General features: G+C 42.8%; 1 protein-coding gene across 12 annotated transcripts in view; it reads left to right on the top strand.

Moving 5' to 3' along the window:
- The window catches only part of CNOT2 (CCR4-NOT transcription complex subunit 2), a 100,321-nt gene that overhangs the window by 65,307 nt on the left and 22,582 nt on the right, over positions 1 to 12,432 (top strand). For all 12 annotated transcript variants that reach the window (XR_008308030.1, XM_053253137.1, XM_053253138.1 and 9 more), the window contains 3 exons: positions 2,156 to 2,303; positions 3,658 to 3,840; positions 5,248 to 5,327. Coding sequence is in view for 11 of the 12 variants with exons in the window: in XM_053253137.1 (XP_053109112.1) it covers positions 2,156 to 2,303; positions 3,658 to 3,840; positions 5,248 to 5,327 (411 nt within the window). In the remaining variant the exon portion in view is untranslated. The remainder of the gene's footprint in view (positions 1 to 2,155; positions 2,304 to 3,657; positions 3,841 to 5,247; positions 5,328 to 12,432) is intronic.

Below are 12,432 nucleotides of genomic sequence, written 5' to 3' on the forward strand. Positions count from 1 at the left end.
CTTAGTTCCTACACACTTCAACAAGAGACAGTTACTAAACTCTTGACTTCCCACAACATATATTCCTCGTGATAGAACAATCTAGCTAGTATTTTTCTGAAATGACAAGTGTTGAATAATAAACTACTGTCATGATCACCATAATTTTTCTCAGTCCCCCTACTAGGGCATCTTATTATTCCACTCCAGATATCATTCCTTGGTGGTGTGTTTAGTATAAAGAGGACTCCTTTTTCCCCACAACTATGAAGTGCAAGCAGGGTCGCTAGGAATAGGAAACTTGCACAATCCATCCAAGTGGAAAAGATTGCAGATGAAGTGGTAGCTCTCAGCGCTTCCCACAACAAAGAATAATGGGATCTCTAGCAGCTGCATGTGGCATGAATATTCTGTGGGGGCCAGATATATATGAGTAAATTGGTCCTTGTAGACAGTAATATTGGCCATACTTCCTACTGATCTAGGGAGATGGTAATATGCATACTTTTTAAAGCTCTTCGCTAGAGCTCCCTGTGGCAAAAGAAAAGGCACATATGCACTGCTTTTTTTAATTGACCTTTTATTGCAGCAATTAATCAGTACTTTTGGCACTAATATATATGTGTAAATTAATGACTGTAACATAGTTTATTGGGTATACTGCTTGTTTCAGAGGCTAGGGGAGGGGCAGATGTTTCCACTTTAGTTTCCCTGCTCTTTATGGGAACATTAGCCTGAATAGAAGGTATTACATAAATTGTCTATTTGTTTAAATAATAATTCTGTTTGTTAACTTAAAATGAATGTTAAAAGCCACTTTGAGGACATAACCTTTCTATCATGTTTGGGTTTTTAAAAAATTTTTTAGAACTCTGTCTCTGAAACAGTGCTTTACTGAACTTTTCACAAGGTCTGTGGCCTATTGCAAAACTAAGAAGACATTTTATAGCAAACTGAATACGAATTAGCTATATGGGCAATAGGCTAGATGTGTGTAATGTTGCACTATGCTTTCACACACTCCAAATATGTTCAAACACATTTTTTCTTTTTTTAAAAATAGTGAAATGCTCTGATCAGATGATTAAAACAGTATAATTATTTATTTATTACATTTAGAAACTGCTCCATCCAGAGACTCTAGATGCTGCTATTAGTACAACTAATAGCAGCATTTTTTATTTTTATTGGCCCACATGTTGTGCAGGCTCATGCTGGCATTTCTGATAGGCCTGTGCTGCTGTGACCTCTAAGGATGTGCTCACAGTGTGCACAAATACTTAAAGTTGTGTGCCCATATGTTGAGAGTGCAGTTTACATTGAAAATAATGTAAGTTGCACTCCTGAAGTGCAGGCGCACAACTTATATATAAGTATTTGCGCTCTTGTGCAAGACTACCAACTCTGCCTTAGACATGCATAGCAGCATGGGCTGATCGGAAACACCCTCACAAGCCTGCACACATCTGGGCCACTGGAGTTAGGATACATTTTTGTTTTATTTGTAAGGTCTATTTTGGAAAATGAGAGTTTGACACATACTTTAAACTATATGCCTTTGTTTCTTAACAAAATATTTAATTATATCAGCCAGATCCTATGCATCTTTACTCAGAAGTATGTCCCCTTTATTGAGTTCAGTAAGTTTTATTCCCAGGCAAGTAAGCATGGGATTGCAGCTTTAAGTACTTACTGGAAGGTTAGTGTAGCAGTCCACTATTAAATACTAAAAATGAAAAAGTACACCCTTCAAACTATCATCTGTTTTCTTTGTAGGCATATAGTGTCCTTCAATTTTAAAATCTGATTCAGCATGGGTTCTGCTAGAAAGTGTGGATTGTATCAAAGTTTGTGTTGATAAAATGAACAGATAAAGTTTCAAGGAAAAATTGTTTGTGTTGATAAAATGATTGAATGAAGTTTCAAGGAAAAATCTATCTTTTAATATTGTGTATTCAATATACACAAAAAATTCCCCATTTCTTAAAATCTTTAATGAAACAGTAGAATTTGGAGGCATTGATTTAAAATCTAGTTTCATAAAATGACAGCTTGATTTTTTAAAAAAATATGCTTCTCTGAATTTTTTTTTAAAAAAACATTTAAAACAAATGATTTTGTTTTTGTTCCTGAATTCTGTATATTTCCACTCCTTTTGGTTTTTTTTTAAAAACAGGTGCACTAGGCCTTCCAATGAGGGGAATGAGCAACAATACCCCTCAGTTAAACCGCAGCTTATCGCAAGGCACTCAGTTACCAAGCCACGTAACGCCAACAACAGGGGTACCAACAATGTCACTTCACACGCCTCCATCTCCGAGCAGGTATTTATTGTCAGCAAATATTACTGCAGGACCTTTTTGAAATATGTTGCATATGAGAGAGAGAGAGAGAATGTGTTACTTTTCTAGTGTTAATTTTCTAGACCACTGCCTGTGCTTGAGGGTGCTGGGGAAAAGCTTGTAATGCAATATTGATTCCTCCCCACCCAGCCCACACACACACACACATCACATTCTACTGTTCAGTATTGTTAGAATTGTGTATATTACACAACATTTCAAGGTGACACCTTAGGAGCACTGATATGTGCTGGCTCTCCTATATTTAGCTGAAGGATGGCAACTGTCCCTATTCATTTTAGCATAGCATCCCTTCCAGGGGCTGTTCCTGGAGTTTTGCTTCTCTCCCCCCTCCCCCCTTTTAGATAGTGATCTCTTTTGTGCAGGGAACCACCTTCTCATTCCTTATGCAACATAAACAGCTGTGAGAACTGTTTTTTTTTATGGTCGACTTCGTTTATACATGGGTCAGGGCTGTCAAAAAATGACCACGAAGGTCATTTCTGGCTGCCATTTTGTGTTTCGGGGCCTCAAAATGGCTCCGTTTGTTTAAAAAGAAAGAAAAACCTGCAAATTTTGGCCAATTTTTGACTGGTTTGGGGGCATTCCATGGCACAGTGTGACTCAGGGGGAACAGCAAAGCATGATAAGGAGCTTCCCTCTGCATTCCCCCCCCCAAAAAAAACCCCCCACCACATTTGACCCATTTTTGGCAATTTATGATCACTTTCCTGAAGACTGGGAAACCAACCCCTGCAATCCCATAGCCCCCCAATGACTCAATATTTGTGGTTTCCATATCCATGGTTGCAGTAGGGGACAGAACCACTATGAATATTGAGGTCCTCCTGTTTACATATTTTAAAATACATAATAGTATGTTAGATGTCAATTGACTTTACTACAGAAAACAATTCCCAAATTTAAATGGCTTGAATTGGAAAAATAGCCAATGTTCTTCTGCATCTGGCCTGACTAGCTCAGTCTTGTTTTCAGAAGTGGGCATCTGGCTTTCACCAGCGATGCCTCATTGAGGTTTGACCCCTAATGTTTTGCTGAGTAAGTTCTGCACCTGATAGAATGGGAGCCAGTGCCAGCCAAAGTGTATAGTATTGAATTAGATATATGCGTATAAAGAGTTGCCTTCTACTGAGTCAGATGAGCAGACTTGGTATAAAATGCTATTTTACCTGAACAGCCATTTTACTTCGAAACAGTTCTAAAAACTGTTCTGTATCCAAGCTACTTTTATTACTAGTTGCAAGAGAATAATCTGAGCATAATTATATTGTGCTAAATATTATGTTCATTATTTTTGTTGGATCATCTTTTTCAGGGGTATATTGCCTATGAATCCTAGGAACATGATGAACCACTCCCAGGTTAGTCAGGGCATCGGAATTCCCAGTAGGACAAACAGCATGAGCAGTTCAGGGTTAGGCAGCCCCAGCCGAAGCTCACCCAGCATAATCTGTATGCCAAAGCAGCAACCCTCTCGACAGCCTTTTACTGTGAACAGGTAAGATGGATTCAGTGCCTCATATAATGTGCAGCGAAACCCAGGCAGTTGGAGAACTGTGCACACCACTGCGTATGCATGTAAACTCTACTGAGAGTGCTGTGGAACAGGGTCGTTTCATGCTGATGTCAGATTGCTCAAACACAGTTGTGTGACGGTGCCCGTTTGGGTGTCTCACGTCATGCAACTGCATTTGCGCAATTCAACATCACCTTGGAACAGCCCTTCCCACAGTCCTTTTAAATAACAATTGTTAAAGGAAAGGCCCATTTAGCTGCCAGTCACTTTTCTGACAATAAGCAATATGAAGTGTTCCAAAAACTGCATTCAAAAAGTGGAAATGTTGGAATGTGATCTGGACAGTCACTCCTGTTTTCAGCAGTTCCACTTTGTTTATAGAATCTTATTTGTAATCTCAATATCAAAACAATAATTTCTAAATAAATCGATAAAACAAGTTTGTGGATGCATCTTTTCTGTTAAATAGAACAAGTTAATGGCCTCTTTATGGCTGTGGCATCTCCCCAAACATAAATGATATGGGTAAACCATATGGATATGTTGTCCATAGATTGCTTGAACTGTAAATGAAGAAGTAGCTGAATGGAAAAATAAATAGTTGTTGAGAGGGAGAAATAGGAACAGAAACTGAGTATTAAAATAGTTTATGGTTCTGAGCATGTCTCAAGTCTGGAACAACAAAGATGCTGTGTGTGTGTGTGTGTGTGTGTGAGAGAGAGAGAGAGAGAGAGAGAGAGAGAGAGAGAGAGAGAGAACCACATACAGATTGTCTTCATGATCTCTTCTTCCTGGGGAGGCATCAGACTTCCTTTGGTGTTCGAGGGCTTGTTTATGTGACTGCTTTGCATAATTTTTGCCTATCCTTAGAGTTATACTTCATATGTTGTTCTGTTCAGGAGCCTTCTTTGTATAAGTAATGCTATTTTCCATGATAGATGTTCCAAGCAAAGCAACCTTGAATACACTCCCTTATAAATGTGTTAAATGCTTTTCTGTGTCCAGTTAAGTTTTCAGTTCTTGGCTTTGTTTAGTTGAAGGTTTTAGCCATTTTTATGTTATAAATTTCTGATGGTAAAATTGATAGCAACTTATGTTGTTGTTTTTTTAAACATACTGACTAGTATAAAAAAGGACAATGGTATCTTCTGTCAGATGGTCTGGGGTTTGAGGCTTTTTTTTTTTTTAAGGGTTATTGGTTTTGTTATCAAGCGAGGCTGTATTTAAGACTATTCTGTTTGGTGTGATTCACTATTTTTAACATATACAAAGCAAAACAATTAGAGTGAGGCTTGCCATGTATTATTCTTTTCTACTTCCATTCCCACCAGCTTAAGATAAAATGATTTAAATATGATCTCCCCACCCCCCTTGTCACTTTTATATCAGTATGTCTGGATTTGGAATGAACAGGAATCAGGCGTTTGGAATGAATAACTCTTTATCAAGCAACATTTTTAACGGAACAGGTAAGCCTGTTTTAAATTCACATACTCTAGAAACATTGTTGGAAGCAATTTTTGTGTAGGAATTCTGGGGCAGTGGGAGGCAGTGGAGCTGCAGCAGAGGGGCAGGTAAGACCTGCCTTCCTCCTTTTCATGTGCCCATGCTCCACTGCCCCAGATGTGCATGAAACGCTTCGTGCACCTCCTTAGTATATTTACCTGTCATCCCACTGGTTAACTTCTGGTGTGAATGCAGTTACTCCCATATGCTCTCTCTGATGTCATGTCTTCATCTTCTAAAACTCTTTTCTTGCCAACTCTGTGGTGGTGTTTTTAATTGTTTTTTTATCTGTAATTTTAAGATGTGATGCCATTTTTATGAATTAATGGTTGACATTCAGACTCCCATTTTTATTTATTCTCTCCTGCTGGATGAGGACATCTCATGTGGGTTATCCTTTTCACATGCTCCAGAGGCAGGACTTTGCAAACTAGTTCAAAGGTTTTAAGAGTCTGGGAAGGATGGTCCCACTTATTTCCTGTGTCCAGCTCCAGAGATAGCTCCTCTACTTTTTATCCAAGGCCTCCTCTTTTCTGATCATTCTACTTCTCTTTTTTTCTTAACTATTTTAAATCCCTTTCTCTCTGTAAACAAACTAACTAACAAACAAACAAAAAATCTTTCTACCTTTCTCTACTACTCCATTGCCTTTCCCTTTGCTCTCTGCCCCCCCCCGTATTTTTCTCCATGGAGCAGTTGGCCCAGTTTAAACATGTTCTAGTCCAAAAGGCAAAGAGCTCTACAGCTATTTTTGTTCCTCAACTGAGGATGCACTTGGCTGCTTCCAACTGCTGTGCAGGGCTCGACAAGCACCACTAGGCCCCTCTCGATGCCAAGTCCCAGGAGGGACTGTCTGGTCTCCTGTCTTCTAGGTGTGAGACCAGACGCCTCGCCACCTTGGACAAAGATGAGACACCATTCTCTCCCGACGATGCCCTGCTGCTGCCCAAATGGCCCCACAGCATGGCAACTCAGATGGCCTCAACTCTTGCCTCTTCCAGAGGGCCAAATGCAGGTGCCTTCACCGATCTTTCTCCAGCCTCCAGGATGCGGTGGGGCCATCTGAGTGCAGTGCATATAGTTGCACAAACTGCTGGACCTCCAAATGCAAACAGGGTGGAAAGGGTATGAGCGGCACTAGAAAGAACAGGAAGCAACAGGCACCTACCTTATGATGCTCCTAGAGCATCTGGGGCTTTTTCGTTTGGAAAAGAGGTGACTATGAGGGGGGACATAATAGAGGTGTATAAATTATGCATGGAGTAGAGAGAGTGGATACATAGAAATTTTCTTCCTCTCTCTCAACACTAGAACCAGAGGTCATCCCATGAAAATGAAGGCCGGGAAATTTAGGACCAACAAAAGTGCTTTTTCACACAGAGCATAATTAGCTTATGGAATCCTCTGCCACGGGATGTGGTGATGGCCACTAGCTTGGATGGCTTTAAAAGGGGCTAAGACAGATTCATGGAGGACAGGTCTATTAATGGCTACTAGTCTAGTGGCTATAGCCAACCTCAGAGACAAAATGCCTCTGAATAGCAGTTGCAGGGGAGTAACAGCAAGAGAGACTGCATGCCCTCATCTCTTGCCTGTGGGCTTCTCAGAACCATCTGGTGGGTCACTGTGTGTAACAGGATGCTGAACTAGTTAGGCCTTGGGCCTGATCCAGCAGGGCTGTCCTTACAAACCTCCTGAGATGGCCCCGAGAGCCACCACATCTTCCATTGTGACAACTGCTGCAGCAAACATGGAGCCGGTGAGACCTGTGCCTCGGATCGCGTTCTCTCCCCATAGAGCTATCTAATTTCCCACCCCACCCCTCCTTCAGGCTTTCCTTTGGAGGTTCCATTTGCATGGCAAACTTGGCTTGAAAATCTGTTAATCTCACTTAGGCAAGGCAAAAATGCTGGGGTGAAAAGCATACGAAAAAATGGAGGGAACACTCATCCTCCTCATCCCAGAGCCCCACACCAAGAAAATCCAAAAGGAAATGTAAATGTTCAAAGAAGTCCCAAGGCGTCCCTAAAGCAAGTAAATCTAATAACATCTCTACTGCTTCTCAGCAAGGGGAACAGCCTCATGCTGAGATTTCAGATTGTGACTCCTCTGACCTTCGCCTCCATCGACCTGATACAAATGGGCCAGATGGCGATCCTTCTATGCCAACTGGAACCTGACCTGGGTCACTCTCCTGTTGATTCCTCATTGCATCATGACCTGGATCAGGAAACCAAGGAAGAAGAGAAATGGTCTGATGACCAAAATACAGACTCCCCCGCCCACTACATCACAATGATTATTCAATGCAGAGGCTTTTTTCCCCACTCATGGCGACTCTGGACTTGCAACCTAGGCCACCAGAGGAACTGTCTTCTGTTCCTAAAGATGCACTGGTCTTTCCTAAGCCCAAATCTAAGGACGTTAATATTCCTTCTCCTGAAAGTTTTCTGGATATAGTTAAACAAGAATGGCAGCTCCCTGCATCAAATAGGAAATCTATATCAATAGTAGGCACATTTTATAATTTGCAGCTGGAAAGTTTGGACCTTTTCAAGGTTCTTCCCACCAATGCCCCTGTGGTAGCCCTCCTCTCTGGTTTCATTTTCCCAAAGGATGGGGACATCTCCCTCAGGGACCCCAGTGATAAATGGATTCAGGCTGCTCTTAGAAGATCCCATGAAGCAACCTCCCTATCAATCCATTCCTACACTGCTGCTTCCGTATTGGCCAGGGCATCCATTTTATGGTTGTATGTTTTAATTCACAACCCCCCTCTTGATCCTACTTTCTCAAGCAGACATTGTTAAATGTTCAGAAGGCACAGGCCTTCATGGCTGATGCATCCCTGATTTGGAGCCCATTCCACTGCCTCTACTGTAGTCTGTGGTTAAAACTGGTAGATCGATGCTACTTTGCGGGCTAATCTAGCTGCTGTACCATATAAAGGCTCCAAACTCTTTGGTGATGAAACCCTCAGACATCCTGGTGGGAGCCAAAGATAAAAGGAGAGTACTTCCTACTATATTGTGCAGGTCTGACTGCAGCCAGACCAAAAGACTCTTCCAGTCCTTTCTCCCATTCAGGAGTTCCTTCCAGACCAGGGACAGAGATACTAGAGTGCAGTGCCCTTCCTGGAACAGGCAGAGACATACCAACCGGACCCTCCCTCAGCCACGTCAGTACCTCAACACCCAACCCAGGTCAAATAAACAGTGATCCTGACTCCCGGCCCTCACAAGTAGGGGGTGGGTTGCCTTACAGAACATTTCTACTCCTGGGAAATGACCACCACAGACTAGTAGGTCTTCCACACAATTGAACAGGGGTACAAGATAGAATTTAATGCTCATCTCCCCAACTGCTTCCTCGCCTACCATACAATAAGGACTGCCGTTGGCAATTCACTATCTTCTCTCCCTAGGTGCTATAGAACCATTTCCACTCTCAACAGGGGGTGGGTGTTTATTTTATCTTGTTCACCATCCCCCAAAATGACACCATCCTCAGGGTGGTGCTAGACCTCAAATTCCTGAACAAGTGGATAAAGCGCAGATGCTACAGGATGGAAACCCTCCAGTCAATAGCAAAGTCCCTACACTATCTAGACTATATGGTCTCCATAGATCTAACAGAAGCGTATCTTCATGTTCTCATTCACCCAGACAGCTGCCATTTGCTCTATTTCAAGTATGCCAGCAAACATTACCAGTACAGGGCACGTCAATTTGGCCTTTCATCAGCCCAAAGGATTTTCACAAAGATCCTGGCTCCCGTGGTGGCTCACCTGCAACTTCAGGGTGTCTGGGTCTCTGTTTACTTAGATGATCTCCTAATAAAATTACTGACTCTGCAATCAGCCCTCAAAGACCTAGAGACTGCCTTACAAGCCTTAAGCAACCACAGCTTCTTAGTCAACAGGGCTGAAATTCACCTCTGCCCTTTGCGTCGACTTCAACATCTGGGAGTCACCATATATACTCTCCTTTTCCTTCTTCCATAGTGTGCACAGAAGGAAGCAGTGTGTTCTGTCCAATCACATGTCAAAGTTCCCCTATTGTCATTGGCATGCCTCCTAGGCCTAATGGTAGCATCTCTGGACTCGGTCCCTTGGGCCAGATTTCACCTACGTCCACTGCAATGGTTCCTTCTTCCATGCAAATGGACATCACCCAAATGAGTCACAAGACCCTTCAGCTCCCATCAGACATACTTCATTCCCTCAAATGGTGGACCTCCCTGACTCATCTCTTTCAAGGAAAGCAATGCCTGGATCCTCCATGGATTATTCTTACAACTGATGCCAGCCAAATGGGATGGGAAGCTCACTGCTTCCGTCTCACGGCAGAGGGCAAATGGATCCCAGAGGAACAGGTTCACAGCATCAGCTGGCTGGAACTGAGAGCTATTCACCTAGCTCTCCTGGCTTTTCACCATACACTCTGCCAGAAACATGTCCTGGTACGTGCCAACCACATAATAGTGAAAGCCCATGTCAGTCGCCAGGTCGGCACCAGATCAAAGTTCCTATACCTGGAGTCTGAACTTCTTCTCCAGTGGGCAGAGAGACACCTAGTTTCCATCATCACCCATCACATCCAGGGAGTCCTCAACTCCATGGCAGATTCGTTAAGCCACAAGGAAATTCACCTGGGAGAATAGAGCCTAAAACAGCAGACATTTGATCTTCACCTAGGCCACCCACAGGTTGACCTCTGTGCAACCCCTAACAACAACAAACTGCCCAGGTTCTTCACTTGATTCCTGTGTGAGGGCGTGGAAGCAGTGAATGCCCTGCTGACTCCATGGCCACCTCTATGCATTTCCTCCAGTGCCCCAACTAAGTCGAGTTCTCTGCAAGGTATATTTTACTACAGACACAAGTTCTGCTAGTGGCCCCCTTCTGGCCAAGGAGACACTGATTTGCAGAACTTTGCAACCTGGCAATCTCTGATCTGCAGTTCCTTCCAATAACCCCAGATCTGCTTCAACAAGGTCCTGTTTGTCATCAGTATCTGGCTTGGTTACGACTTTCTGCCTAGAGACTGAGCTGAACCTGTTGACCCAGCATGGTTATTGTCCTAAAGTCCTCAACACCATTCTGGCATTCAGTCAGCATCTACCAACAGAATATACTGTACCAGTATACTTGGAGGGCTTTTTTTTGCTTGTGCATTTGCCACTCCATTCCTGGGGCATGGTGACCATCAAAGAACTTCTTCCATTTCTTCAGGATTGTCTGGATAAGAGCTTAAAAGCTAGCATGCTCAAACATGTAGCTTCCTTAGCAGGTATTCTATCTGGTATCTTCAGCAAGATATTCTGTTCCCATCCTCATCTCAAACATTTACTCAGGAGAGTTATCATGTTATCCCCTCCTACAATACACTGCTTCCCTTCATGGAGTTTACAAACCATCTTACGCACATTGCACTCCCTTTCTTTTGAACCCATATGGGCTATATCTCTCAGGCTGCTCTCATTCAAGCTGGCCTTCCTCGTAGTAATCGCCTCAACATGGAGGGTTTCTGAGCTTCAAGCCCTGTCTGCTCATAGGAACTTCTGCATCTTCACACCTGATTCAGTTCGACTAATACCTGATTCCTCCTTCAGACCCAAAGTGTTCTTGGCCTTTCATCTATGGCAAGATGTGGTCCTTACTTTCTGTCCCAATCTGGTGCAACTGTCTGGAAAGGCTTGGCTCAAACTGGATGTTCGGAGATGCTTAAAGGTTTATATATGCCACACTACTTAACACAGTTCCACAGAAGCACTGTCTGTCTCATACTTACCTTCTTCCATGGGTAAAAAAGTCTCCTCCTCCTACAATAGCTAGATGGATCATGTGAGCATTGCCTTCACATATGAAACTCAAAACCTTTGCTCACCTTCTTCCATCCTAGCTCATTCTTCTCGTTCAGCCGCCATGTCAGTGGCATTTTACACAAACGCTCTACTTCATGAGATTTGTGGAGCTTCTACATGGAAGTCCCACATTATTTAAACACTATAAGATTGATTCCTACACTTCTGCCCGAGCTGCTTTTGACAAGAGGGTGTTAAAGCAGTATCTTCCCCCGCAGTAAGTATGGATGCTCCCACCCTTAATTACGGGCTGTGGTATGTCTCACACAAGATGTCCTCATCTAGCAGCAGGGAAAGGAGTATTGGTTACTTACTGTGAAGGCTGCTTCTTGCTGCTGAATTTAAGGGCATCTCAGCCCACCTGATCAGTGACCAGGCCTACTTCAATGGTTGTCCTCTTCTTTCATCTTAATTTCTTGTTTTTTCTGTTTTGTAAACTGTCTTCCTGACTCCTTTTTAAAACTGGGCCTTGGCTAGTCAGAACTGGGTGATGTCGTCCTTCCCAGACTCTTAGAACCTTTGAACTAATTTGCTTAGTCCTCCCTCTGGAGCATGTGGGAAGGATAACCCACACGAGATATCCTCAAATCCCAGCAGCAAGAAGCAGCATTCACAGTAAGTAACCAATGTTCTATTTCATGTATATACCACTTCTCCAGAATGGATCAGAATGGTTTACAATCATAATTAAAACCTCTGAAGATTAACACAAGCTCATTATAACCATTAAACACAGTTTAAATACCATTTTAAGCCAAGCTTTAAAAAAAAGGTGTTTACAGCTTTCTTGAATGCCCCTAGAAATGATAGGCCTCTTATTGCCATGCAGCAGTGTGTTCCACAACCTAGGGGTGACTACTGAGAAGGCCTAACTCCAAGTTGCTGCCAGACAAACTGGCGGCACCTGAAGATGGGTCTCTCCTTGATGATCTTTGAGTGGTGGGGATCTTTGCAGAAGAAGGTACTATGCCTCGGGTAGCCTGGACCTAAGGTGTTCAGGGCTTTAAAGGTAATAATCAGCACTTTGATTGGAAGCATATTGGTAGCCAGTGTAGTCAGTTTACCTTGGAGACTTATCTGGCTGCCACATTTTTAACTAACTGAAGTTTCTGGACTGTATATATAGAGAGAACATGGTCATAGTCAAGCCTGGAGATTACCAGCTGATGCACCACTATTTTGAGGTCACTTTCTTCAAGGAAT

This window comes from Hemicordylus capensis, chromosome 5 (assembly GCF_027244095.1).
Source record: "Hemicordylus capensis ecotype Gifberg chromosome 5, rHemCap1.1.pri, whole genome shotgun sequence".
Lineage (NCBI taxonomy): Eukaryota > Metazoa > Chordata > Lepidosauria > Squamata > Cordylidae > Hemicordylus > Hemicordylus capensis.